At 35.5% G+C, this 27,784-nt stretch overlaps 1 protein-coding gene across 1 annotated transcript in view; it reads left to right on the top strand.

Annotated features, from left to right (window-relative positions):
* The window catches only part of MALRD1 (MAM and LDL receptor class A domain containing 1), a 253,692-nt gene that overhangs the window by 29,622 nt on the left and 196,286 nt on the right, over nucleotides 1-27,784 (top strand). The window contains exons 9-13 of the mRNA XM_032182284.1: nucleotides 1,185-1,392; nucleotides 9,492-9,638; nucleotides 12,873-12,982; nucleotides 17,803-17,970; nucleotides 19,250-19,379. Of these exons, the coding sequence (XP_032038175.1) occupies nucleotides 1,185-1,392; nucleotides 9,492-9,638; nucleotides 12,873-12,982; nucleotides 17,803-17,970; nucleotides 19,250-19,379 (763 nt within the window). The remainder of the gene's footprint in view (nucleotides 1-1,184; nucleotides 1,393-9,491; nucleotides 9,639-12,872; nucleotides 12,983-17,802; nucleotides 17,971-19,249; nucleotides 19,380-27,784) is intronic.

Genomic DNA, 27,784 nt, shown 5'->3' with positions numbered 1-27,784 from the left:
AGACAATTTTCTAGGGCTTGTGTAGTATGTTAGAGCCTTCTGCTTATGTCCCAAAATGTTTATTCTAGTTTCCTCATGTTTTGTCCAAAAATCTTCCCCAGCTTTCCTTCCACTGTGTTTTCTGCCTCCTGCACATGACTGCTTTCTGAAGCTCCTATTCTGGCCATGCCCACACCTGTCAAAACCCACAACTCCATTTTTGATTTGTGCGTCCAACTCCTGCTGCGTCTCTAAGTGCTATGCACTATCACTATTTTCATCTTCTCAATGAATTCAAGCCAAGCTAAAGCTTTTGTTTTCTGCTTTAGCTCAGGTACAAGAAACTTGGTGAACACAGGATAATCTCCTTGCTTTGAGACTTAAAAGAGCTGGAATAAACAATGACCAGGAGCAAGAGATGTTCTCCTAAAACTCCGTTGCTCTAAATCAGCTTGTGTAAAAGTAAAAGGGAAGTCTGTAGGAGTAAAATGCTCCCTGAATCCCTATGTCTATGCCAAGAGTGGTATTCAAACAGTAAGCAGGACACGGGCTCTGCTTATATATTGTCACATTGGCTCATATATTGGCATATGATAGCCAGTATAATTAAAACATTAGCATGGTCCCCAGAAAGGTTTTGACTCAAGCAAAATTAGTTGTCTCCCAGACAAAGCCTGGAAGAGCAACCGGGAGCCAATCTCACTACATAGCTGGGTGCAGCTTTCTTGTCTTGAGAGAGATCAGCTGTGACTTATGCTATAGCAGCTGGTGTCTGATAATGGTCTCTAACTTCTTCACCTGTGAGTGTAACCTGATTTTTCTTTCTTGGGCACCAGCAAAATTAGGTTCTGAAGAGACTTCAGAACAGAAGTCATGGTCATTAGGATGTTACATGTCAGCGCACTCTTGTGAAGTACAGAGACACTGCTGTTTTTTAGCCAAATAGTTATTATATTTGGAGCTTTTCTTTAATTTTTTTTTTCTTAATTCTGGAATCTGTTGAATCATTTTACCTGAAAAATTTAAGAGAAATCAATTTGAAGTAGTCATTGCAAAATTTCAGCTTCTGATTTTATATTTGGTACGTTTTTTAATGGAAGGCATATAGTGCTTTTTTACAAATAGGATATTACTCTTTTACGGTAGAAACAGAACAGTTTCTCCCTGTCTGTTAATACAAGTATTTTAACTCTAACCATCCACAGCTTATGTTAAAAGGAACAATACAGAGGAGGGGGGGGTTCGTCTGTCTGAATAACATCCAGCTCTTGGATACCACACCATCAGAGCCACCAGGTTTCAGCTCCTTAGAAGAATTCATCTGCACTAATGGGCAATCCACTGAGCCTGGATCACCCTGTGACTCTCACCCAGACTGCTCTGATGACAGCAGTGAGGATCTAGCAGCCTGCTGTAAGTGAATTTTAAAAGTGCTGAAGAGTATAGTGAAACCTAAACAGATCTATCCAAGAAATGCCTAGAAAGCTGTTATTATTTATATGTGTTTTTTTTTTTTTTTTTTTTTTTTTTCCCCTAGGATATTAAATGATATAAAAATTCATTACAACGTTCATGACAATGTTCAATGTTCAATTTGTCATCATATACGTTTTTTCTTTCTCTGTCTGTCCTCAGCAATATATTTTGGATTCAGATAGCAAGCTTTTTAAGTGTCTGCAGAAACACAAAATTTTGCACACTTTTATCAAAATGTGTTCCTTGCTTACGTTGTTTATAATCTATTCTTCCTCAGTTTGAGAGGAACTGAAATCTGCCTTGAAATTTGTTTGCACACTTTTTCTAATTTAGACTGTCAATAAGTTTTTGGAAGAAAATGTATCAGGTGACATTAGCTGTAGATCAGGAGGTTTATCTTAGTCATATTTTGAATTGAAGGTAACTTTTCTCAGAAGCTATAGCTTTTACTGTACAGTCAAGAGAAAAAAAAATAAAATTACTGGGAGTTGTCTATAATAATTATGAAACATTTTAGAACTCGATGTAAAAGTAGTCTTAGAGAACCCACAACTCTTAAAATAAGTATTATACAGTGTATGCCTGTTTGTATGTTTGCCTGTGGCAGAAACACTTAAATATGTTTTGTAGAAAACTGTGTACATAATTCAGGTATTGGTAATGATATATGTTGCTGTGATGTGCAGATTGGAAAATATGTCTCTCAAAGTAGCAGGATGGTGGACATTGATAATGCTTTATTTTCAAATTCTTTGAGAAGGCTTTAGGAACAATTTTTGACTGAATTCTCTTTGCTTCGCATTTTAAACTTTTTAATCCTTTCAATCACTTAAAGATCCTTGGAGGACCCATCTCTGAAACAAGTGATATACGTGAACGTTGAAACAACATTTTCAATAGGAAGGTTTATAGTGTTCTATCTCCAGGTTCTCTTGGAGATTTTAAATATGTTTTCCCTTTTTACAAGACTTGATCCTATGCTGTTAAGTCTGTGCACTTGCTGGTAGGAATAAATTTCTCATTCTGTTTAGAAAGAAAAACGGAATGAAAGTGAAGAGTAGTTTATAAATCTGATATAATTGTTTCAGTGATTTAAGGTTCCTGCTTCAGTAACATTATCAGAGAATTGTGGTGAATATTGACTGGGAATCTAGAAGAATAATTTGAAGGCCAAATAGGGGATGAAAAATAATTCTTCTAGTACGAGAATAGCTGTTAATACTACACAAAGTGAAAATAAAAATAAGTCAAAACATTGTAGGCAGTTATATTTTGCACACAGTCTATTTGATTTTAACCCTTGTTGTCTCAGACACCAGACTTTGGCATTATATAAGACAAGTAAATAACCTAGATATAATCCGTATTTTAGCATATGGGACTCAATCTTGGTAATGCTGCTTCCATCATGCTTATGTGGATGGGTCAGAAAAAATTAAAGAGTGGGCAGAAGAAAGAAAAGCCAGAACAGCCCAGGAGTCTCAATGCTGTCCTTGTGACACTTTTGGAATTAGGGTATTGTCCCATGAACTGGCCCAGGAACTGCACAACCCTCTTCAATAGCAGTATCTAGTGCTCCACTCTCTGCTGTTGCCTCTGTAGTTGACTTGGGTTTAACACATAGCTCAGATTCTAATCTGGGATGCAGAGATTATATGCCTCACTTTTTGTTGAAATATTCACTGGTTAAAGATTCATCATCTTGTTCTATCAGTGCACAAAAGCATGCTCATCCTCTCTCAAAAAAAAAAAAAAAAAAAAAGTGGGAAAATATGGTTTTCTAAAATATAAGTAAATCACAGCAGACTCATGATTCTCTGACTACTGGCTGAGAATAAAGAAGTGAAACAATATAAAAATATCCAGATAACCTTTCTAAGGTTGGTCTATTTTCGTGGCTTATATTGTCTTGGAAACTTCATATAATGCTTTTTAGGAAAGAGGACCCCAAAGGTGGAATTTGGCTCTTGAGCAGTTTGGTTGGCTTAGAAAATTCATCTTTCTGACACTTTCTGTAGTCTTGAACAAAAGAGACCTAAAGCAAAAGCTGTCCTTTATTTCTGTCCTTTGTTCTTTTCCGCCCATTATGTACATTTTCCACATAATCTTGAAATTGTCCTCTGTGATATTTTGAGTGTGCTACATCTATCCACTTCACATTTCAGTAAAAATTACTATCTGGTACAATAGGGCATGTTTTAGCCTCTTCTTTTAGGTAGTTTAGCATCTACCCTTGAACACATTCCCAGTAGTTTCCTTTGATGAAGTACTCTCATGATGCAGAGCTGACAGATCTCCATACTGAATGAAAACAAAGACAGACAGCTGTTACTTAGCAATGTGAAGATTTTTTCTCTTTGAGGATTTACTTTTGCTTCATTACAACGGGGAAGGAAAATAATGTTTATCTTTGCTCATGTTAACATGACATGAATAGTCATAAAAACACAATTTATTACAAGAGCAAATATATATTTATTTTACAATACTTAAACTTTCTCTGTAAGCTCTACCTATTTATATAAATAAGATAAGATGTAGAATGAAGAAAACTAGAATAATTTTAAAGCCATTCCTGTACAGTGATTTACAATTACAAATTCTTGAAAACTTCTAGAGCAGATGAACATACACACAAATCCCATTATTACTATTCAAGTGTGAAATACAGCATTTTTATTATTCTGAGATATTTTGTTTTAGTAAATATTTATCTGTTTCCTGTGACATTAATTTTCTGGAATTGCCAGTATCTGTCCATCAACCTTGTATGTACGTGTGGAGAAAAAGAAGATACATCATTATTTCACAGACAACTTCATTGCTTATGAACACTGTTTTGCACTGGTTTTGTGTTTCACCATCACAGTTTTGACTAGTTTGGTTTCTTTTCCATTATGTTTTTTGTTCACATCTTTGGCATACCTTGGTGATAGCAACGTGGTTTTATTTTTAGAAGAAGAAAAGATGTCATTGTGTTCTAGGATTCATAAAACAGTTTAAAAGATTTTGAGATATGTTTGGTTCATTCAACCAAATAATTAATTGTCTGCAAAGATGAGAGATTCACAAACTCATAATAAAGAAAACTGTACTGGTACAGGGCTGTAGCCACTTAATGAGCTGGTTTTATTTTGGTAACATGAAACAACATCTAAGCAAGATAATTTCAGCATGGAAGTTTTCTTCAAGGACTGGTTTACTCATGCAATCTCCAGACCCAGTGTTGACAATAGTTTCTCTTAACACTACCAGTATTAAGTTATTATTTATTATTATTATTATTTAAAACACGTGGAAAAAAATGGTTTGTGTTAATTGAAAAACTTTTCCAATGTATTTTATGAATTTAGTAAGCTCCACTTATTTCTTGAAATTCAAGTAGATGTGTTTGGGGAACATTTTTCTCCTGTTTACTTCTCAGAGTGATTGCTTTTGCAGAACTGCTGTAATAATTTAATCCTTGACTAGTAGAGACATACTGATACATCCACAAGGCAAAATAGATTACTTTTTCAAATTTGGCTTTTTATTAAAATAAATGCAAGTTGTTGTTTCCTTTCTAATTTTCCTTCTCTTTTGCTGAAATATAAATAGATGAATGTCCAAAAATGAGGCTTCTCTGGGTTTGCTATTAGAACATAGAAAATCTTCCTGCAGTTTGGATCTAGTGAAATCTTCCCAGTGAAATAAATAACATAAGCCCTGATGGTAAGAGGTGCAGTAGGAGAGAATACATATACCAGAAATATGCTTTACCATCTGTTTAACTTACATAACTGCAGTACAACTCCTCAAAAAATATTGGTTGTGTTGTCACTTATTTTCAAACTATGGATGGTAAAACACTGCATATAATCACTCGATATTTCAAACAGAAACATTAAAAGGCTGTGAATAGTAAAAATTATGCACTGTTTTGACAAGAAAGGAGCATTTCTCAGAGTTGATTAATGTTGGAGCAATGAAAAAACACACCAAGAAACTCTCATGTAGATTTGGGTGTCAACATAAGTGCAAAGTCCTATTTATTTATTTATTTATTTCCATGTTTGATTAAACGTTTACTAGCACTCGAGTTTTTGAGAATTAAGTAGGGATAAAATTAAAGTCAAAGTGTTAACTCAGGCAATTAAGCTTCACTTGCATTTATAGCCTAGTTGTTCTGTAACACATTAATATTTTTAAAACTCCTGTTAATTAACATGAAGTATCACTTACAGAAACTACATATGGTAGAACACTTAGACTTAGTGTGTCTTGTCCAATGTCTTTGATCAAAGGATGATCTGATGATTCTATATAGAACATCATTTTAAAAAGAGAGGTGCAACAGGAGAAAAAAAAAAAGAGTAGCATCCATTTTCACATATAATGAATATAACATATACTGCCCTCGAGTTGGACTTTTTTTTCTCCCCCCACCCCCCAAAAAAAAAAAAAACACACACAAAAAAACCCCACACCATTAATGTTCTTAATAAGTTAATAAGAGTGTTCAGAAATAGTCTGAAAAAAAATGAATGGGCTAAATATTTTGATTTGGAGCTGTCCTTTTCTGAGTATGTGTCATTTTGGTTGAATATATCAGCAGTGGAAAAATATTATGAGTACTGGTATTGGCTAGGATAGAGTTAATTTTACTCATAGTAGCTGGCAGGGTGCTGTGTTTTGGACACGGGATGAGAATAATGTTGATAACACACTGATGTTTTAATTGTTGCAGAGCAACAGTGAGTAGGCTGGGGGTGCATCAGGAGCTGGGAGGGGACAGACCCAGGACAACTGACCCAAACTGGCCAAAGGGCTATTCCATACCCTCTGACATAATTCTGAGCAATTAACATGGGGTGGCTAGCCAGGGTGGGGGGACCAGCTGCTCGGGGATAGGTTGAGCAGTGGTCAGCTAGTTGTGAGCAATTGTGTGCATTACTTATTTCATACAAATCATTATTTGTAGTGCTATTATCATTATTATTACTATTTTCCATTCTTTTCTGTCTTAATAAGCTGTCTTTATACCAATCCACAAGCTTTCACTTTTTTTTTTTTCTCCCCAATTTTCTCCCCCATTTTACTGAGGGGGATGGGGTGTGGGCAAATGGCTGTGTGGTGCTTAGCTGCCGGCCAGGTTAACCCACAACACTATATTTATACATGTCTTTCTAAATACAAAGTGTTAGAAGAAATTATACTAGTGCTTAATAATTTCAGAAATGATGATTTCACAAAATTTCCCCTCTTTCCTATTGACCATCAAGGAAATTTGACAGCCTTATTGCTTTGCCAACTCTGCCAGTATATAATTTCCAAATGTAGTTTCATTAGTCACCTTTTCACTATGAGCCAGTGAAAAACCCTGAGCCTGGCACTGAGACACATTAAATGACAGATCTGCTGTCATGAGCATGTGGAAGACACTGTTCTTCATATTGCTATAATAATTTTTTTTTAAGTAGTTATTCTCCACTTAAAAGAAAATAATAATAATAATAATAATAATAATAATAATAATAATAAAGAAATAAAGAAGTTAAATGCTTTATCAGTCTGTAAAATATTAACCACTAGTGCCATCTTAATTTCTCTGTCATATTTAAACCATTATTTTATCTCTGCCCTGGTGCCTCTAAACTTCTAGAAACAAGTTTTTGGTTGCTTAGTATATGAGTAAGTTACTTGTGTCTATATGGTAACTTATTGGTATCTTTTTTGATATTACTGTGCAGCCACTTCAGTCAACTTCTTGTGTTGAAAAACTTATACAAGTTTTAGGAAGTTCAGAGTAAAGACAGATTTAATCAAAGAATTTTTGCTTTTTATATCACACTAGTTATATTAAGACTGCTTAGCTAAGCAAAGAACAATGCCTAGGCATGCTAATTACCATACAGAAAAGCAGCTTAGTCTGGAATATCATTTTGCATATTCTACCTTAATGTATTAACAATCAAAGTCTAATTAACAAGGAGCCTTGTCAAAAGCATAAGCCTTCTGTAATTAATTAAGTTAAACAAGTTCCGTGTTTAACTAATATACTACACCAAACAGAAAAACATACTCCATTGAATTTTAATAAACATTATGAACCCAGTTAAGAGATACTGGTATTTGGGCAGTGAGGAACCTCATGAAGTTCAACCAGGGCAAGTGCAGGGTCCTGTACCTAGGGAGGAATAACCCCAAGCACCACTACAGTCTGGGGGCAGACCTGCTGGAGAGCGGCTCAGCAGAGACGGACCTGGGAGTCCCAGTGGACAGCAGGCTGACCATGAGCCAGCAACGGGCCCTTGTGGCCAAGAAGGCCAATGGTATCCTGGGGTACATTTGGAAGTGTTGTCAGCAGGTCAAGGGAGGTGATCCTCCCCCTCTTCTCAGCCCTTGTGAGGCCACTTCTGGAGTGTTGTGTACAGTTCTGGGCTCCCTGGTACAAGAGGAACATGGCCCTCCTCTGGACTCACTCCAGTAGTTCTATGAAAATGATTAGGGGACTGGAGCATCTCTCATACAAAGACAGGCTGAGAGCTGGGCTTATTTAGCTTGGAGAAGAGAAGACGGGGAGGGGATCTTATGAATGTATACAAATATCTGAGGGGAGGGTGTCAAGTGGATGATACTGGTCTCTTTTCAGTGGTGCCCAGCAACAGGACAAGAGGCAATGGGCACAACTGAAGCACAGGAAGTCTGAATATGAGAAAGCATTTCTTTACTGTAAGCATGACAGAGCACTGGAACAGGTAAATCAGAGAGGATGTGAAGTCTCCTTCCCTGGAGATATTCAGAACATGCCTGGGTGAGATCCTGTGCAACGTGTGTTAGGTGACCCTGCTTGGAAGGGGGTTGGACCGGGTGATTTCCAGAGGTCCCCTCCAACCTCAATCACTCTGTGATTCCATGATTTATTTTTACATTAGGATTAGACTGCTCAAATAACTTTCTTATGCCAGGAAGAACTTTATGATGAAATTTAATGCTATGATACTTCAACAAAGCTATATTTTATTTTGGTTTTGTACAATCTCAAAATTAGAGTAATATGATGTCTGAGGTTTATAAGATAAAATAAAATAATTCAGTTGGAAGGAATCTTCTAAGATCATTGAGTCCAACTGCCTGATGTATTCAGGGCTAACCAAAAGTTAAAGCATATTAATGAGGGCATTGTCCAAATGTCTTTTGAACACTGACAGGCACAGGGCATCAGCCACCTCGTTACAAAGCCTATTTCAGTGTTTGACCACTCTCACAGTAAACAATTTTTTTCTAACGTCCACTCTGAACCTGCCCTGGAGCAGCTCTGTGCTGTTCCCATGCATCCCATGATGGAATGAATGTGCCATGAAGGCTGGAAAGTGCCAAGTACAATTCCAAAGTAATTTTTACAATTGTTCCATGCAGCCCAAATAATTGTGTCCAACAGTTCTGGACTAGGAAAAAAGACCCTCATATTATACTATTCTTTTAGCAAAATAATTAATCTATTTCAAGAAGTGAAAGAGTATGTTTAAGTTGGTCTAATCCATATCAACTGAGAAACTGTTATTTTACACTGCAATACATAATTTCCAGAAGATCTAAATAATTCATAAATTTAAATCTCATTTCCAAAAATAAAATAAGTAGCAGCTTAATTTATCTTTATTTTCAGCATATTTAAACCACTAAATATGTTTGATTGTTTCCTTATACACTCATGATTAAATATCCAGGAAAATGTATCTTTAAAAAAAAATGCAATTGCCCATTCATAATCTGATGGCAGCCTATGTACAGGTCTCATCCGTAGCAGGATATAGTTTTTTTCTTTTTGAGGTGCTCTCCACAGTTCTGAATTTGATTACAAATGGAAGGACCTTCCTGATTTGTTATCTGTGTTTTATAACTTCTCCAGCTGAGTAATATACATTTCAGTGAAACATACCAGAGATTCTTTGATTACAAACTCCTTTTACATCCAAATACAAATCACTGATAGATCTGGCATTAAACTGCCGCATCAAATTCAACTTAATGATCTCTTGTTCTCTGTACAACAGCTAATTACACTATATGTAATTTTGAGACTGACTTCTGTGGATGGAAGCCATTGAACACAAGTGATGCTGACTGGCACATAATGAAAGAAGAAGCTCCCTTGGACAGCAGACTCCCTGACAGAGATTATACAACTAATGCTAGACATGGTGAGAGATTACATATATATACACTCCCACATATATAAGTATTAATTATACTTAATGATGTTAGATAGATGAAACTGAGTTTGAAATGTATGCTGCTATATAGCATGTATATAACATAGGTAACATTACAGAAAGGTTGTTTTTCAGGGATACTTTTTCTTAGATGTGATATGGTTACTATGCCTTTGTAACTTTTTTTTTTTTCCTTGAGATATTGCCATTTGAATTGATACAGCTAACTTAACTTTGTTCACACATATGGTAAGCACCTTTGTATCTATCCAACATTCACACAGGAACTGTTTTTCAAAATCTTATTTGGACAAAATATCACTGCAGCTTTTTCTAGAGCACAAGTAAATTCATTGGTTTTCTCTAGGATAAATAGAATGAGTGTAATATCATGACCAGTTTCTTCGTTCATCCCATAGTTGCTATAAAATGCACTCAGCTGGAAAATGTTCATTCCAACCAAGGGCTTATTTAAAGCCTTTTTCCAAAATGAAAATGATATTAGTATACTGTTTAAAAAAGAAACTGCCTAGTATGCTTGTCATTGTCAAATAATACTGATAAATACTCTGTGACTTTAATTTTATTAAAATGTATTTGTTATCCTGCTTCCAGTGGAGATTAGATTACTTTAAAATTTGGATTACAGTCCAATATCCCTTTATTTCTTTTTAAAGGATACATTATCTTACAGCCAGATCTCCACACTTCTCTCATATTCTCACATTAAAGGAAAGCAAAACATTAAGTATTCCACCTTAAACATCTGAGGGCAGAGGAATTCCAAGATTTTACTTTTACTTTTACTTTTACTTTTACTTTTACTTTTACTTTTACTTTTACTTTTACTTTTACTTTTACTTTTACTTTTACTTTTACTTTTACTTTTACTTTTACTTTTACTTTTACTTTTACTTTTACTTTACTTTTACTTTTACTTTTACTTTTACTTTTACTTTTACTTTTACTTTTACTTTTACTTTTACTTTTACTTTTACTTTTACTTTTACTTTTACTTTTACTTTTACTTTTACTTTTACTTTTACTTTTACTTTTACTTTTACTTTTACTTTTACTTTTACTTTTACTTTTACTTTTACTTTTACTTTTACTTTTACTTTTACTTTTCGAGGAAACCTTAGTGGGGTGTAATTATATGTGTGCATGCGGCATAATACCTCTAACTGCATGATCGCATACCCTTTTTCCAAGTGGTAAAGTGCACCAAATAGTTGCTATTCACTTTTGGAGTAGCTATTTAATATTTCATTTCATTGTCACTCTAGAGGACCACTGAATCTGCATTACTGCATTCTCTGCAAGTATTAGTTTCTTATGGCTTCCCAGTGCTCGCAGCTCCAGAAGGGAGCACTGATATGACTGTGTCTTTCCCAGAAGGGTTATTTGAGGTGATGGTGAGATTTGGTCATAACAAGGGTGGCCTGAAGAAATATCTGCTCAGCAGTTTAAGCAGCATGTTAAACTAGCCATATGGGATCTGGGCTGTTGCACTTAAGCTGCCTGATACTTGTATCACTGCATAGTGGGTTTGTGTCTTTATATGGAGTTGCAGGCTGCAGGTTGAAGTCTCTACCTTGGGTAGATCTCAAGGTTACCTCACAGCATCTCTCAAACCAGTAATGGTGCATTACCCTTGTAAGTCAGTGCAAAGGTCTTTCTTGGGGTGGTTTTGTACCCATCTATCACTGTGCTTGCTTCAGACACATCCCAGCTGTGCAATTAGGCTTTCAGAATTTGAGCAAGTTTTTGTCAATGTTAAATCAGAATTCTTCAAGTTTAAATAGTTGCTTGTGATGTCACTGAGTGTTCGTGTCTCTTCTCTCCTGTGGAGGGCAGCAGCAAATTTTGGTTAATGAAGATCTTAACAAGGCTACTGTAGAGCCTCAGCTGCAAATTAAAAGAGGATCCTTTGATGTACCCTTGCATTGCAATGAGGGGAGCTTCCCTCTTGCCACAGCGTGCAGCACGCCTGTTTGTACATAGGGCGGTAATGGTCACTTCTTTGTACTGGCCTTGCCACAGCTATGTGATTATTCACATGGGTCTGGACCTAACCCTCTGCTTCATTATGTATCCATGGGAAATAAGTGGCTAAAGAGTATGACTGTGGCAGCACAATAGCTGATTTTCCAAGATGTAAGGCAATATGTGTGTAATATCAATGTGCAAACAAGACTGAGTCCTTAGTGTTGTTTTGCATAGATTTTCATGAAAAAGTCTCAGTATTCAGTGAAGGCAGCACTGACGGCATTCAAAATATGCTGCTTTAGGGCCCCTTTAAGATGTTTATCCTTTCCTACCTTTGTCTGAAGCACATCTGTTGTAGTTCAAATCCAAAGGCAGTTCGTTTGCCAGAGTTCAGATTAGATCTTTAATTAAGCTTTCATCCCCACTAGCACAGACAACAATGTCAAGTCTGTGGACCCCATGAGAAAATATAGCTTATTCCATTGGCTCCCATGGTCTGCAACATTGTTAGCATGCTTAAAACTGTCTGGGATGTGCTGAGAGTAAATACTGTACCCTAAAGGAAATTAATTTTTATTTCAAATTCTGTTCGTAACATTATTTAAGCCAATTAAAATGTGTCCTTTAGGGATCCCAGCTGAGGTCCATGCTGTTTGATCTCCGGCATGCTCTGCTCTTGCAGACCATGCTGAGATTGGAGGGGCTTCGTGTGAACAAGGCGATAGGACGTAGTGCTAGCATTTGGAGGACAAGGGTCTGAAGGTTTTACCTGAAGAGAGCAGATGAAGGTGCAACCAGTGGATCTGCCCAATAAAACCCTTGTGGAAGCAGCACGTGAGCTCCCCTTTGCAGGGCTCTGTATTTTTATTTCCTAAAGTTAAAGTGCTTGCAGGCACCATGACGAGATAGCTGTAGTAATGGCTGCCCAAATACTACTTTTCTCTATACTTTCTTTCCTCATCTCTAGACTTTGTTAATTTTATTGCTGAGGAAAGAGCCAGGAGCATTCAGCAATTCAATTATGTCTTTGCCTATATAGATATTGGTTGTCATAGCCTGGTGCAGCTCCCTCCTCTTTCTCCACAGGGGCTGAACTGAAGGGAATGCTGTTCCGTTTGTTTACATTTTTGAATAATCTTCATGTGCCTCACAGAACACAGTTACCTCTCAGAGGTAATTATTTGCCACTGGAGCATGACATATTTCTCATATTTCTTTGAATTTTGTTTACAGGAACATTCATTTACTTCAATGGATCACGTCAGATGTACACAGAGATGGCAATGTCTCATCTGGGGAGCCCCTTCCTTGTCAAGCTGTCCCCTGGGCTTTCCTGCTGTCAGGTAACAGTTTGATAGGAAGTGTCCCCACCTTTGTAAGCTATCTGTCCCATGTTGATATGGTATTTTTCTTGCTGTTAGTATTGCTGAAGAAAAACTAGCTCCATTTGAATAACAGCAGAAGAAGCAGACGATTCATTCCTTGGGAGGAGGGAGTTGCAGGAGGCTTTTTACTGCTTTACTGGCTTACATGTATATCTGATTATTACTCTTTCTAAAGCATCCACAAGGTGACTCAGATTTAAGGCTATACTTCAGATTTTTCTATGCTATGAAAAACATAGCTGGACATTGCTAGAGCTATATTTGCTCACAGTCAAATCAGCCTGCCTTATGAGGAAAAGCTGCCAAAGAATCATCATGCGCTTGTCTGTAAGCAGAAAATACTCTTACATCCAACTTTCCATTCCTGGAGATCTGTGGTTGGTATACAGATTAAATAAGTTGGAGTGATTGGAGGGAGTTGGTTACCGTACTCCAGACATACTAAATTTTAGTAATAGTTAGAGGGGGATGTTTATTAAGCTGATCTGAGCAGTCATTAAAAGCCTACCTTGAAGTGATTTTTTTTGGTCAAGTATCTTGTACCTCTGGAACCAAGGGGTCGGGACTGTTCATAAAGAAAAAAAATCTGGAAGAAAAAATGAAAATACCATTTTATGATTGAAATGTTGGAACATTTGACAATTTTTTTTTTTCAAAACTGAAATTGAAGAAATATATACAATTAAATAAATACATATATAACAGCTTTTAACTACATTTTGTATATTTTTGCTCACTGAATAAAGTGAATAGATTCTGTACATCTTTATGTAAGCATTTTCTTTTTTCATGAGTCTTTTTTAGTTTTACATCACTTAACTTTTCAAACCTTCTGATATATTGGGGAGATGTTAAGATATGTGATTCCAGAGTTATGTTTTCTGCTACTTTATGATGCCTGCTGATTTAAGAAGTCACATAAGAGGAAAGGAAAAGAGTGAAAGCACATCAAAATCATTTAATCATTTTCCTGTGTTAGTGGTTAAGAAGAGGCTTTAGAGAAACAGAATAAAACTGAGACTGATTGCTTTTTCAAATCCAATGTACAATAAAAACTGTAATTTCATTTAGGAAATATAGATATATATTATTATTATTCCGCCCCCCCCCCCCCCCCCAAAATAAAAGTCACTAAACAGTATATGGAGGAACATATGGAGGAACAGCAAATAGAAAGTCCAACAAATAATCTTAAATAACTTAAGAATAGCTTGATATCATTGAACACAGTCTCTCACTTTTTAATCTTCACATGTCATCATACTGTTCTAAAGAATCAGAAATAAAATAGATGCAGAATGAAATCAAGCAGAATGGTGCTGCAGGGAGCACAGAAGGCCTCTCAGCATCCCATTGGAATCCCGCATGTTGCATGGGACCTGGGAAACCAACAACCTTTATACACACAGTGCATTCATTCAGGCAGCTTCACATCTCTTTTGTAGACTTTGATACTGGGTAGATAAGCACCTTTCAAGTTCAAATGAACTTATCTTAGAATCCCTTAAGGTTAGCTGGGCACAACTGGTGTGTGAATCAATGAATCATTCCAGTTAAGACGTCTTGCAGAGTTGGCTCTGTATTCCAAATAAATATAAATGCAGTGGGGATGTACATACCCTTCTCTAGTACAAAGTTAGAAAATTAGCTATTTTCAATTTTGAATATGCACATACTGTATGTATTTAAAGTTTGGAGATTCAGCAAAAACTAGTGCAAGTTCTTATCCAGCTATACAGGTCTGAAAAAGAGTGTTTCTGAAGACTGGAATCTTGGCTTTCTGCCACATTTTCCCTGTGGACTTTTATATCTCGGAAAGAGCAAGAAATAGTGGTTGCTCATTAGGAAGGGTATTGGTGTGTTATGCTCTCTGTGTATAAATGGGAGATGTTGTCCTATGCTGGATGTCCCACTGAGAGGATAAAGGGATCTGCATAAAGAGATCTATGTTTATTAAAAGCTTTACAAGTTCTTTGGCTACAGTGGCAAAAAAAGGAAAAAAAAAAAAAAAAATAAAGGAAAAGGAAAATCAAAGTTGAGGGATAGTAGTCTTATATTGTGCTTTACTAGTTAATTGAAGCTTAGAAGTAAATTCTTTGTGCAGCTTCTTGTAGCTGAGTTTTTCAGTAGTTGTCAGGTAAGAAACATCTTCATTTAGATCAAGGTTTAAGAGTTGTAGAATCAAATTTCTAATCCCAACTCTGTTTATGTTCCTAATGGACAGAGAAGTCATTCTGAAGTAGAACATGTAGTCATACTGAGCAAAAGTAGTTTTATTTCTTATATAAGGAAACCCGGAAAAAAAAAATAAAAAATCATTTGAAAAGCTATTTGATTGTTTAGAGTATAGTTGTTCAAACAGCTCATTTTGATAAGAGTTTGAATACCTGCTGCACTGTATCCTTTAAGATGTCTGTTGGGGGAAAAAGCTACATGAAAGTATTTAAAATTATTTTAAAATCTTAGCATTACTTTACACAATACATAATTTCCATGAGTGGGGAAAAAAGGAGTACTACACTAAAAAATAGTGTAGTGTGTTGTAACAAATAATATTTCCATCAGTGACTGCTGACCTACCTTGTCCTATGTAACAAAAGTCAAAAGAAACTCTCCTTTGATACATAAAAGTTGTATCTTTCATGCACTTGCCTTTTTAAAGGATTAAATTTGGTGTGTGAAGTGAAAGGTAGTGCATGCACACACATGCTGACTTTCAGATTATTAGCTGATGATTTGCATGTAAGGAGTTCTCAAATTGACTAGTCCTGCTCTTTGACTTGGTAGGCACAGTAATGGCCTACAGCTCTAACATAACAGTAAATATGATAATTAGGAAAAACTCCTTTTGAAGACTGGTTATCCTAAAACCACTACTTCCTTTAACATAAATGAATAAATAAATAAATAAATAGAATTGACCATATATGTATGAATTAATGTTTATTTCCATGCTTTACAGATTTAGTGTCCTGAAAAAAATTTATTCTGAGCATTGCTGCTGCTCAGATAGCCTTCAGAAAAAGCAGTGGCCTCTAGGGGAAGAGATATGTGAAAGGACTTGGCTGGGGAGATGTCTTGGGGACAAGCAGGGAGAGGTGCTTGGATCTTGATCAGGACATGGCTGGAAAAGGTTGAAGGGAGACTTCATCAACATGTATCTGAGAAGAGGGTGTCGAGAGGATGGAGCCATTCTTTTCAGTTGTGTGCAGTGACAGGACAAGAGTCAGTGGGCACAAACTGAAGCACAGGAGGTTCCATCTGAATGTGAGAAAATGCGAGGACGACAGAGCACTGGACAGAGGACTGCCTAGAGAGGTTGTGAAGTCTCCTCTGGAGATATTCAAAACCTACCTGGATGCCACCCTGCACAATGTGCTCTAGGTGACCCTGTTAATCAGGGGCATTAGACTAGATGATCTCCACAGGTCCCTTCCAAGCTCAGCCATTCTGTGATTCTGTGATCCTGTGAACAAAATGATCCATGCTTTGAGAGGACATATTTGTTTTCTTTTTTTTTTTTTTTTTTTTTTTTCTTTTTTTCCTAATTAGTGATTAGAAATTTGTATTTCTTCACAATAAATTAAGTAAAAATTACATGTGCACACACACACTGCACTGTTTTGCATATTAATAGTCCCAACAGGTTCTCGAAAAGTATTATGTGTCAACTGTCTCACTTAAATAAAAGACTTCAGTTGTTTCCTGCATCTAACTGAAAGCTGGATAACACATTGATCTGTGATTGTCCTGAGGCAAAAGACAGACTTCATTTAGCCATTAGCCTAAAATGGTCTGCATTTTTTAAGTTTGCTTAAAAGTTGATGCAATGGGAGGAGGGAATAATAAAAAGGAAATTTAAGGAATTTTTCTCTATATAATGTGACAATCCAAGATGCATGGCGTAAGATCATGTGAAGATGGGCAGAAAACTGTACAGCAGCTTGGTTTACCTTCACTAAGATTCAAGAATTATAAAAGATTTTTCAGGGAAGCTGAAAGTCTGCAGCTGATGAAAATTTAGTCCTTCAGTATGTGAAAAAGCAGGAAAGACTCACCTTTGAAAATCTTATTTTTTTTCCCTGTACTTCTCAGCTGAATTTTTGTCTGGGTTGTATTTAAAAAATAAATAAAAAAATAAATGTATCAGGTTTATTTTGTATTTCAGGGCAGACATAGTGTGCTAGGATTCTCTCTATTTTCTGTTTGGTAAGCAATTTTTTATAGCCTCCCTGCTGCAGATATTTTTTTTCTTCCCATGTAGTGGTCAATCCACTTGTTTCATGTGATCAGAATGTTATTGATCAATAGAGTATTGTCTTCATGTAATTGTAATTTTCATTGATTGTGGAAGAAGAGGATCATAAGGCTCCCTACATATAAGTAACTCAGCTGTAAGACTTCAAAGATTAACATACTCATGAAGCTACCCTATATTCTGCATTCGCAGAGCAAAATAATCTTTGAGAATTTTCTAAGTCTTTACTGAACTGAAAAGAGTTTAAGGGAGGTCATATCAATTAGTCTGTACCCCTTGAGAGATACAAGTTTGAAGTAAGTTTTAAGGCAAGTTTTTCTTTTTATTGTAGTTTTACCTTTGGACATAATATTGCTCCCTGACACACCATAGTTTCATAAACCTCTTTCTTTTATGTCAAGCCAGTGTATAGACCTGTCAATCATTTTGTGTTACAATGTATGTATCTGAGTTGGTATTAAACATATTGCAGATTGACGATGTAGTTTTTAAAGTGTTTGATTAAAAACTCTTTCAACAGGTAAGATTTTGGTATCGGCTGTCCCAGGGTTCCCAGCTTTCTGTCTTTAAGAGAACTACCCTGGATGGAAATTTGGAAAAACTGTGTGACATTTCAGGACTGTCTGAAATGCAGTGGACAAAAGTGACTATACCAATAGACAGTGCAGCTGGGGACATACCTTTTCAGGTAATTAGAAATTACATTTTCAATGTCTTTGTTAGATTTACATTGCTTTTTTTTTTCTTATTTTTTTTTTTTTTTTACTTAACTTGGTATTTAGAATTAAATTACTTTCACAATAAAATATGAAAAGAGAACTTCTATTCTTTAGTGCTCATCAAAAAAAATCCCTTTTTAAGTAGGTGTAACTACTAAAGAACAACATTTTATTATTATTAAACAAAAATAAGAAACATTAATACAGAGTTTTAAATAAAAAGAACTTCAAAAAAAGTGAGGGCCTGTTTATGTTGGCTAAAGGGAAGAGAAGTGCAGATCTTCAATTTAGAGCATTAATTTCAGAAATAATGAGCAGTTTTTTAGTTTAATTTTACTTTTATATAATCTCAGCCTGCTAGACTTTTCTACAGCTCAGAAGGAACTGGTAGGGGAATCAGCAAAATTCCTAGTTTGGTTTCTTCCTTTTGTCTGTCATCTATAAAACAATCTAAAAGAATGAACTTCTCATCACTGATAAGTTTTAACTGAACTTCCATTTGTAATCTCCTGAAAATTTCTTTGTATTTGCAAATGTAAACTTGTAATTGTTACATTAATGGTACCATATGTAGAAAATAAAAATCAAACCAACCAACCAACCAACAAAATCCTACAACCCCCCTCTCTCTCTCTCTCAAATAATGTACTGTACCTTTATCTGCATTTATTAGCAGAAAACTAGAAATGGGGAGAATGAATAATGAATTTACTAGCTGGAAGAAAATCTGAAATATGATTTGTTGTTCTGGTTGTTGTTAAGATATATATTTTATAGACATCACACCAAATAGATTTCTTGCATGGAAATGTCTCATTCACTTCAGCAGACATAGTATAGAACTCAATTAAACAGAGTTGTAAACCACCATGTCTGGTTACCCTGAACAGCTCATTTTACAAGGTGTATAACTTTTAACAGTTCCAGCAGGAAGGCAGTTCATTCAAGCAGTGTTGGCTATTATCACCTGAGATTGAAGCAAGGTTTCCTGGGTTACATAACTTTCAATAAGTAAATGTAGTTATGGGTTTGACAGTTGAAGAATAAATTTCTGAATTTGATCAAATTTCAATCTTAGTTTTTGCTGACTGATAATCAAAGGTGGTTGTAGGTGGTATTACTTCTTGTGGAGAGAGAGTTAAATTATAAAGAAATATATATGTATTTTTATCATGTCACCATTAATAGGCTTGCTTATTTCTTTTTATTTATTTATTTTTATTTTTTTATTTTTTCTATTTTTTACAGATTATTTTCCGAGCTACCATTCTAACAATGAATGCTACTGTTGCTATTGATGACATCAGTGTAACAGAAGAATGTAGAGTTGTAAATAAATCACTATCAGCTGTTTCAGCTGTCAGGCAACAAAGTGAAGGTAAGTTCTGTGGTTTTCAAAACATTTTCCACTAAGTCTGCTATGTATAATTGGATTCGTATGACAGTTTCAAGACACGTGTAAGAAAGAAGACAATAATCTGAGGAAATTTTCCATCTGTTGTAATGAATTGTCTATAATGAAAATTTTCATCCTACGTTACCTAGTAGGTGCTTTAGGTAGTTTGCAGTAGTTCTGTGAAGAAAGTTATGATGGGAATTTCCAGATATCACTGACTAGAACCTGTACATATACACACTTGGATGCAGAGACAGAAGCAAATCAACTTACATCTTCCACTGAAGAGCAAATTCCATTGCATTATCTTTAGGGCAAGAGAGTTTTTCCATCATCACTGTCAAATCCTTCCCCTCCCCTTCCCTTCCCCATTCATTGAAATTTGGGTTGTTTTCTAATGTGTATTTTGCAAGCCATTAGTGGTGCAACACAAAAATTTTGGCTTATTGGAAGTTTCATTGTGTACTGAACTCAGGGAGACAACAGCTATTGTGAAAGCTTTTCACAAAGCTTTTGTGAAAGACTTGCTTGCAGACATGGGGAGCACAGCAAGCTGCCTGATTCTCTGTGAGACAATGGTTGTACACAAAACCTGGCCTCTGAACTGGAGCCAGGCCATTCAAAGTTGTTGTTTTTCTTTTTTTTTTTTTTTTTTTTTTTTTTTTGATAATTTTTCTCTTGTCTGCTTGAATATTGTTGAGAATGATATATAGCTTAAAAGCATAAGGTATCAGCTGTATTTCTTATCCATTGTGATATATCTAGATTTTTCTTCCTTTTATTTTTTATTTTTTATTTTTTATTTTTATTTTTCCTTCCTTAGGGGGAACAGAAATGGAAGAAACTAATTCTTCATCTCTTTACTGTTCACCGGAACTTTTTTCATGTGGGGATGGACAATGTATTTCACCTGACAAACTCTGTGATTTTACACCTGACTGTTCAAATAGCCATGATGAAGCCAAGTGTTGTAAGTGAAAATTTTAATAATCTAGGTTGTTAGTTTCCTGTCAATATGTTTGTACATCCTACTTGTCAGGGTTCTGTAACTTCATAAATGCTATAATTTAACTAAAAACTCTTGAGAAATAGTTACTTCATTTTGATTCTATTGTGATTTTTTTCCCTTTATTTTCTTTAACAACTATGTCCCTCTTACTACTAAAACTAGAATAATGGTCTTATGATTGAGTAAGAGTTGCTTAATATACAGTGTTTTATTTTTTAATTCTTAAGATGTTAAGTACCAGGTATAGTGTTATACCAAATTAAGTCCTAATCTTAAGATATTGGAAGTTGATTCCAGAAGCTATTGTGAAGCAAAACATGCTTCACACATGCTCTCACATATACAAAACTAAGCTAATAAAATGAAAGGAAAGGAAAGTACATTACATATATACAAATTTGGAAATTCTGTGGCAGCACTGTGTTAAGTACCTCTTAATGGTTACACACTCCTTCAGTTAAAGACAACAGTGAGATAGAAGGCATTGAAAATGTACTGTACAGACTTTTGTTCAAACTGTGAGTTTTATATACTTAATTTGGATGTGCCAATACCTCAGCTGGACAGGTAAATAAAGCATCCATGCACAGATCAAAGATATTTAGGCTGTGTCAATATTTCCATCTTGGCTATGTTCCTAGGTTTTCTCTGCATGGAAACTAACACATGGAATATCTTGGTGCATCTCAGAATCCCTCTGCAGTGCACAGTCAAAAGGGACCTTGGGAACGTTTCAGGGCCTCTAACATATACCTTCAGAAATATTTTTTAATTAATTCAATTACTTGTTCTGCATAAGAAATGATGGTTATATTTTTTTATCTTTGAAAATGAGACTCTTTCTATCATACTTACCTATCAACAACTCATAATTCTGATAAGAGCATTATAAGATCAATTAAAAAACAACAAAACAAAGAAACAAAACCCAACAACACTAACAACAAACACTTGAAACAAAACCTTTGGACCTTCCTGTATATGCTTTTGAATTACAAACAAAATTATACAATATTTCTGGGGTTCCACTGTCAACACGTTTGTCATGACACATAAATACACAGTTTAGTACTTTATTGTTTGAGAATGACAGTAAAATTTCCCAGTGTTTTTCACTGTTTGTTATTGATAGACACCCAAATCACTGCCAGTACCAAAACAATTCTCATCGCTGAATAGGATCTAAGGACCTCCCCGCATGAAAACAGCATAGTATTTCCTCTTAGTTGTCTAATGGCCATTTCACTTGCAACCTTGATCTCTCAGGGGCCTTGGATTAGAAGTTAATAATTTAAATAACCTAGTCATTGTGTTTAATCCTTCCAAAATAATAGGAGATTAGTTTCAGATTTGTCATTGCCTATTGACAAATTATGGCAAATTTACATCTGCACATGTGTTTTAAACCCCCCTTTAAACACCTTCATGCCACAGGTTTTCAGTATCACAGGAGCAGTGTTTACGTTGGTCAAGATAATTCATATATTTGTGGGGACTAGTCCAGGTGAGAAATCTGCCATTGGCCTCAAATGAGTTAATTACTTGTGTCATATGGCTAGCCCACCTGAGGACAGGTGTCCTTGTTCAATGTCTTCTACACTGGTGGTGGTGGGGAGGCTTCTGCTTCTCTTGAATTACTTACTTTTTTGCCATCAGGCAGCCACCTGCTCTAGAACTTAATTTTGCTTTTTCATGAAGAAGAAAAAATGCTTCCTGGAACATTTCAGGCTTCTATTTCATTACAGAGGTGCTCATCAGTTATTTGACTTTGTATTCTCTGACACCTTATTTGCATGTGCTTTCTTTGTATATTTCAATCTATAACAATTTCTTTATTCATCCTTACTAAAACTCTCAGGCATTTCATAAGAATCTATTTTCCTCATTTTCTCAAAATCATTATGAGACTAACCTACTGCAAATTAACATACAGTAATTTCCTCATTGCATGGTCTATTCTAACTTTAATTAACACCAACTTTTTTTTTTTTTTTTTTTTTTTTTTTTTTTTTGTAACTCTCTACTTTGATTTAATCCCTGGGAAGCTTCAATCTTGGCGGTGTTCTTTGTCAACACATTTTAATGAGAATAATTTTATGCCATATGTAAGAAAAGCACTTACTTAGTAGGTACAAATGCAGTTGGTAGGTTCTTCTGGTCCAAAGCTGACTTTACTTACTGTGAAAGTATTTTGTTATCGTGTGACTTGTGGTCTAAAAATTAGTTTACCTCATCTTGTTCTGCTGCAATAATGTGATTTTAAAAATTATCATTTTTATTATAATAAATTTTAGACTCTTCTTCCGGGTTCCTAGTTGCATTGTACAAAATTACATGTCCCAGATTAGAAAATGTCCTTTAGATTTATTCTACATAGTAGAGAAAAGTAAAAACAATACAAAATATAATCTATGAAATGTTTTATTTTTTGAGTGGTGCTACTCCTGACTATCAGTTCACAGCTTTACTTCCACAGCTGAAGAATTTACGGTGGCTATAAAGTGTTATACATGACTACCATGCATTAAAGTAGAAGAGAAAATTGACTGCCTTTTTCAAGCTGCAGATTTATAACAGTGACCTAACATACCTATCACATTGTGTGTTCGTGCTCTGGAAGGTGAATGTATAGCAAATTTTATAAGGTCTACACCATATGCTTTTGGTGGAGTTTAAATGCTTACCTTTCCAATCTAAAAACTATGTTGATGGTGTAGAAAATAAGATCAAATGGGAAAATAATCTGATAGACAACTACGTTGCTTGAGCTCACTAATATGGGAGAGAAGTAATCAGGGGGTTTGAAGAAGCCAGGGAAGGAAGCGGGGGGGGGTATATTAAGACTAGAAGGTCAAAAAGCCAGTGATGGGGTAACGGGAGAGAAAAAAAATAATGAAAAAAAAAAAAAAGTTTGGGGAGAGAGAGAAAACACAGAGAGAAGGAGAATGAGAAATATAGATGTAGAGCAGTGATGCTTTGGGAGGGAAGAGCATAAAGCTTTGCTGTAAGTGGCAAAGAACTGAGATCTTAGAGGTCTGGGAACAAGGAGCTGAGTGGGGAAGTGGGAAGTACATTGTGGAAAGGAAGAGCACTGAAGAATTAGCAAGAGCATTTTTCTGCCTGAGACCACAGACACTTTCAGAATTGCTATAGAACCCAAAAATCATGAACCTAAATTTTGTACTTTTACAAAAAATGTAGTAACAATTTTTTTTTTTTTTACAAAAAATTTAGTAACAAAAAAAAAATCCTTTCCCTTTCAGTAACACAGAAGGAACGCTCTAATTGATGTAGAAAGCACTTGATTGTTAAAAAATACCTATGTTTCTTATTTTATTTTGCGTGGACCTGAGTATCCAGCTTCCTAAATTACCAGATTATTTCATTGTTTTAGAAATTTAATTTTCTTCTGACTACACTAATATTTTAGAATAAAGAACAGTTTTGGACCTAATTTGCTAAATTTCCAATGAAAACATCAGTTGATTATTTTGGAGGCTCTTACTGTTTTGAGACTATTTCCCATATCAGTATACTAATCACTCACATTCAGAACCTGAGAAGCATTTGCAAATGGTAATATCTTATGAACTGAGGAATTTCCAGAAAATGTCAGATCTAACAAATCAGTGTGTTCTGTTTCACTTAAAAATGCTGTTAGGCAACTACCTAGATGATTGCATATCTGCCTCATCAAAATTAAGTTGTAGCAAATGCATGTGACTGCAATGTTACTCTTTTTTTTTTTTTTTTTTTTTTTTGGGGGGGGGGCAATATTTAGATTGGGGTTGATTAGTGTTGCATGTGAACACACAGAACATTATATTCCCCCTATAAAAGTCTGAATCTCCAAGTCCTATAGCTAAACTATACAGTGTTAGGGAATGTACTGTGGTCAACTTGTTAAAAGTATAGGCACAAGGTGAAATCAGTAGTGCTATTTATAGCGTTTTTTTTTTCCCCTCAGTACATTTTGTCCATCTTATATGCCATACTCTTCCCCATTACATAGGAGATATATACACGGTTGTTATCTGCAAGTCATGGTTGTCTATTACTAAAAAAGCCCATGTGACTGAAATCACAAGTAGGTCTGCTGCAATTTCACGGCTATTGAAATAAATGTCCCAAAAAAAAGAGTGGAAGAAAATGTTCTGGACTGTTTTGTTTTCTCTAGGCATCTACAGAGGAGACTACCGTATCCATCTACACCGAGTGATTGTTAGATTTAAAGTATGATTTTAAATATATGAGAATATAATTGTGCAAATTGTGTTTACATTCAATTTTTAGCCTTTATAAGGAAGTAGTTTTAAATTATTTCAGAGCTGTAGGCAATAATATTTGTGGACGGAAAGTGAGGGAAGGGGGAACTGTTCTTGGGATTTTGTAAAGATCAGACTTCTCAACCTTCAAACAGACTTGAACTTTGTTAGTTTTTTTTTTTTGCTGTTGTTGTTGTATGTTTCAGTTATTCTCATTTGTTACTACTGAACTTTTGTGTTTTTTAATGAATACTATTCATTTTTTACTGTAGAAATTATGCTGTTACACCCACAAAGTACTGTCATGCATTACCTGAGTTTATTTATCATGGCATTAGCGAAAAGTATCAGTGTGAGAAATCATAAACCTGGGAAGGCAGATATAAAACTATTCAGTGTGATTATGTCAGAAAGGGCATTAAAATAACTTATTAGGATGTATATGGCCATTGATAAGCTGTTTTTTTTTGTTGTTGTTGTTCCTAAATATGAAGTTGCCAATAAATTGTTGTCCTCATGACATCTATCTATATCTTTAAATTTAATCTTAAATTTGATTATTAAAAAAAAAAAAAAAAAAAAAAGTTGAATGTCTATTGACACATGAGAGTCTTTTTAAACAACTTCTAAGTAAAGGAGAAAGTTGAAAGCCAGTAATGATGATGATATCATCTCACCTGGATTTTTTCATGTCAGGTTTTTCTTAGAATGGTGCAGTATGAGTAAATACGCATGCATTGCCAAATAGTGAAAGATTTTTTGGGGGATGTAGAGATTTATGATACTGCAGTCTTGCAGAAATGCTACAATTTTAAGCATTCACTTTAAAGTACTGTTTTTAACAGGAACTTTTCTTAAATTCTTGTTAGGCATTGATTCAGTTTACAGAGAACTATGTATGTGATTTGTGGAGGCTCTTGGGTGAAGTTCCTTGAAACAGAAAAGAGTAAAATCACTTTATAAGAACCAAGAATCAGCAAGAAATCTAGACTTTTGTGATAACAAATCATCTCAGAGAAGACTAAATCTGCTGACACTGTAAAGACAGCTCTCTCAAAATATTAATAAAGATTAGGATTAATAAAAATTAATTCTTCTTTTTTTTTTTTTTTTTTTAAGGATTTTATATTATTATTTTATATTATATAATTTCTAATTAATTAGGAAAAATAAGGATTGTGGAATCCTGAAATGGTACGTTCACGGTATTATTCTGGTTCCTTCATGATTACTGAGGGAGCATGTTAAGTAAGAAGCTAAAAGGGACAGCAGAGAAATAAATGCATAAAGGTGGCATGGAGACTATTTGAAGCAAAAAGGCAAAAAAGGCATCAAACAAATAGCTGAACTAATGTACAGATTAAAAAAAAAAAAAAAAAAAAAAAAAAAAAAAAAAGGATGAGGATGATTATAGGTTGTGGTGGGTGACATGCAAAACACCGTAAGGATGACCAAAAATTGTTTAAGGAAAAACTAGCAATAAATTCCTTACACAGAAGAAGCAGAAAGCCTGTCAGAGTCCTTAAGATTGCTTGATAGTTAGCATCTTGATAGAATCATAGAACCATTCAGGTTGGAAAAGACCTCTAAGATCATCTAGTCCAACTTTTAACCTAGTACAGAAAAGTCCACCACTAAACCATGCTATTAAGTTCTACATCTACATGTTTCTTGAAGACCTCCAGGGATGGTGACTCAACCACTTCCCTGGGCAGCCTCTTCCAATGCCACACAACCTTTTCAGTAAAGAAATTTTTTCCTAATATCTAGCCTAAACTTCCCCTGGTACATGAGGGCATTTCTCCTCCTCTTATCAATTGGTGCCTGGGAGAAGAGCTCAATCCCCACCTCACTTCCTTTAAGGTAATTGTAAAGTACATTAAGATCTCTCCTAAGCCTTCTTTTATTCAAGATAAACAGCCCCAGCTACCTTAACCTCTCCTCATCAGACATGTTGTCCAGGTCCTTCACCAGCTTTGGAGCCCTTCTCTGGACATGCTCTAGCACCTCGATGCCCTTCTTGTAGTGACAGGCCCAAAACTGAACACAGAACTGGAGGTGCAGCCTCACCACAGCTGAGTAAAGAGGAGCAATCACCTCCCTAGTCCTGCTGGCTACACTATTTCTGATACAAGCCAGGATGCTGTTGGCCTTCTGAGTGACATGAGAGCTCTGCTAGCTCATATTCAGCTGGCTACTGACCGATACCCCCAGGTCCCCTTCTGTCAGGCAGCTTTCCAGCCACTATTCCCCCAGCCTGTAACATAAGGTCATTGTGCCCCAAGTGCAGGACCAGCCCTTAGCCTTGTTGACCCTCACACAGTTGGCCTAGGCCCATCGGTCTGTCCTACCCAGATGCCTCTGCAGAGTCTTCTTTGAGCAGATCAACACTTGGGCCTAAGTTGGTGTCTTCTGCAAACTTACTGAGGGTGGACTCCATCAAAATAGAACATGTAAGAAAATAAGAAATAGGAGAAAGGCAGAAAGTAAGGTATTAGGAGAGATAGTAGATTAATTTGTGTATGTTCACTGTGAGAGGAACTTTAGAGGTACCCAGGTAACAGCCTTTCTCTCTGGGCAGTCTTTTTGAAACAGAAGTGCCAGTCAAACAGGTTATGAGACAGTTAAATAATTGAAGCTCTATCAAACATTAAAAACAACTGCATTTCACCCAGGCTGTACCAGCTTATGATATTCTTGTATCTTCCCTATTTTTTTAAAAAAAGTTGGTTTAAGATTTAGTTGGAAGTTTGAGGGCTATTTTATCTCAGAGTATTCATCCATGCTTAAGTTAAATGCATCTTTTCTTTCATTTTTATCCTTGTTTCCAGTTACAGATGCAAGTCTGTGCTCAGAGACTTAACTGTTTTATCTTTTTTTTTTTTTTTTTTTCATCTTTTGGTATAACCATCTGTGTCTAAAGTTTGTCATATTCTTTTTTGATGTTCCCTTGGGGATATGGGCCAGTTTCTTTTTTTTCTTAAAGCCTATAGCAATCAAAAGGAAAAGCAGAAATAGCTTTCCGTATCTCCTTATCATTATATTCTGCCAGTGGATTATCAGACATTCCCATTGTACCTATATGAGTATATCCATAAATAATTTTATCTTTT

This window comes from Aythya fuligula, chromosome 2 (genome assembly GCF_009819795.1).
Source record: "Aythya fuligula isolate bAytFul2 chromosome 2, bAytFul2.pri, whole genome shotgun sequence".
NCBI classification, from domain to species: domain Eukaryota; kingdom Metazoa; phylum Chordata; class Aves; order Anseriformes; family Anatidae; genus Aythya; species Aythya fuligula.
The sequence above is the reverse complement of the archived record's forward strand: the minus strand, read 5'-3'. Positions and strand labels throughout refer to the sequence as shown.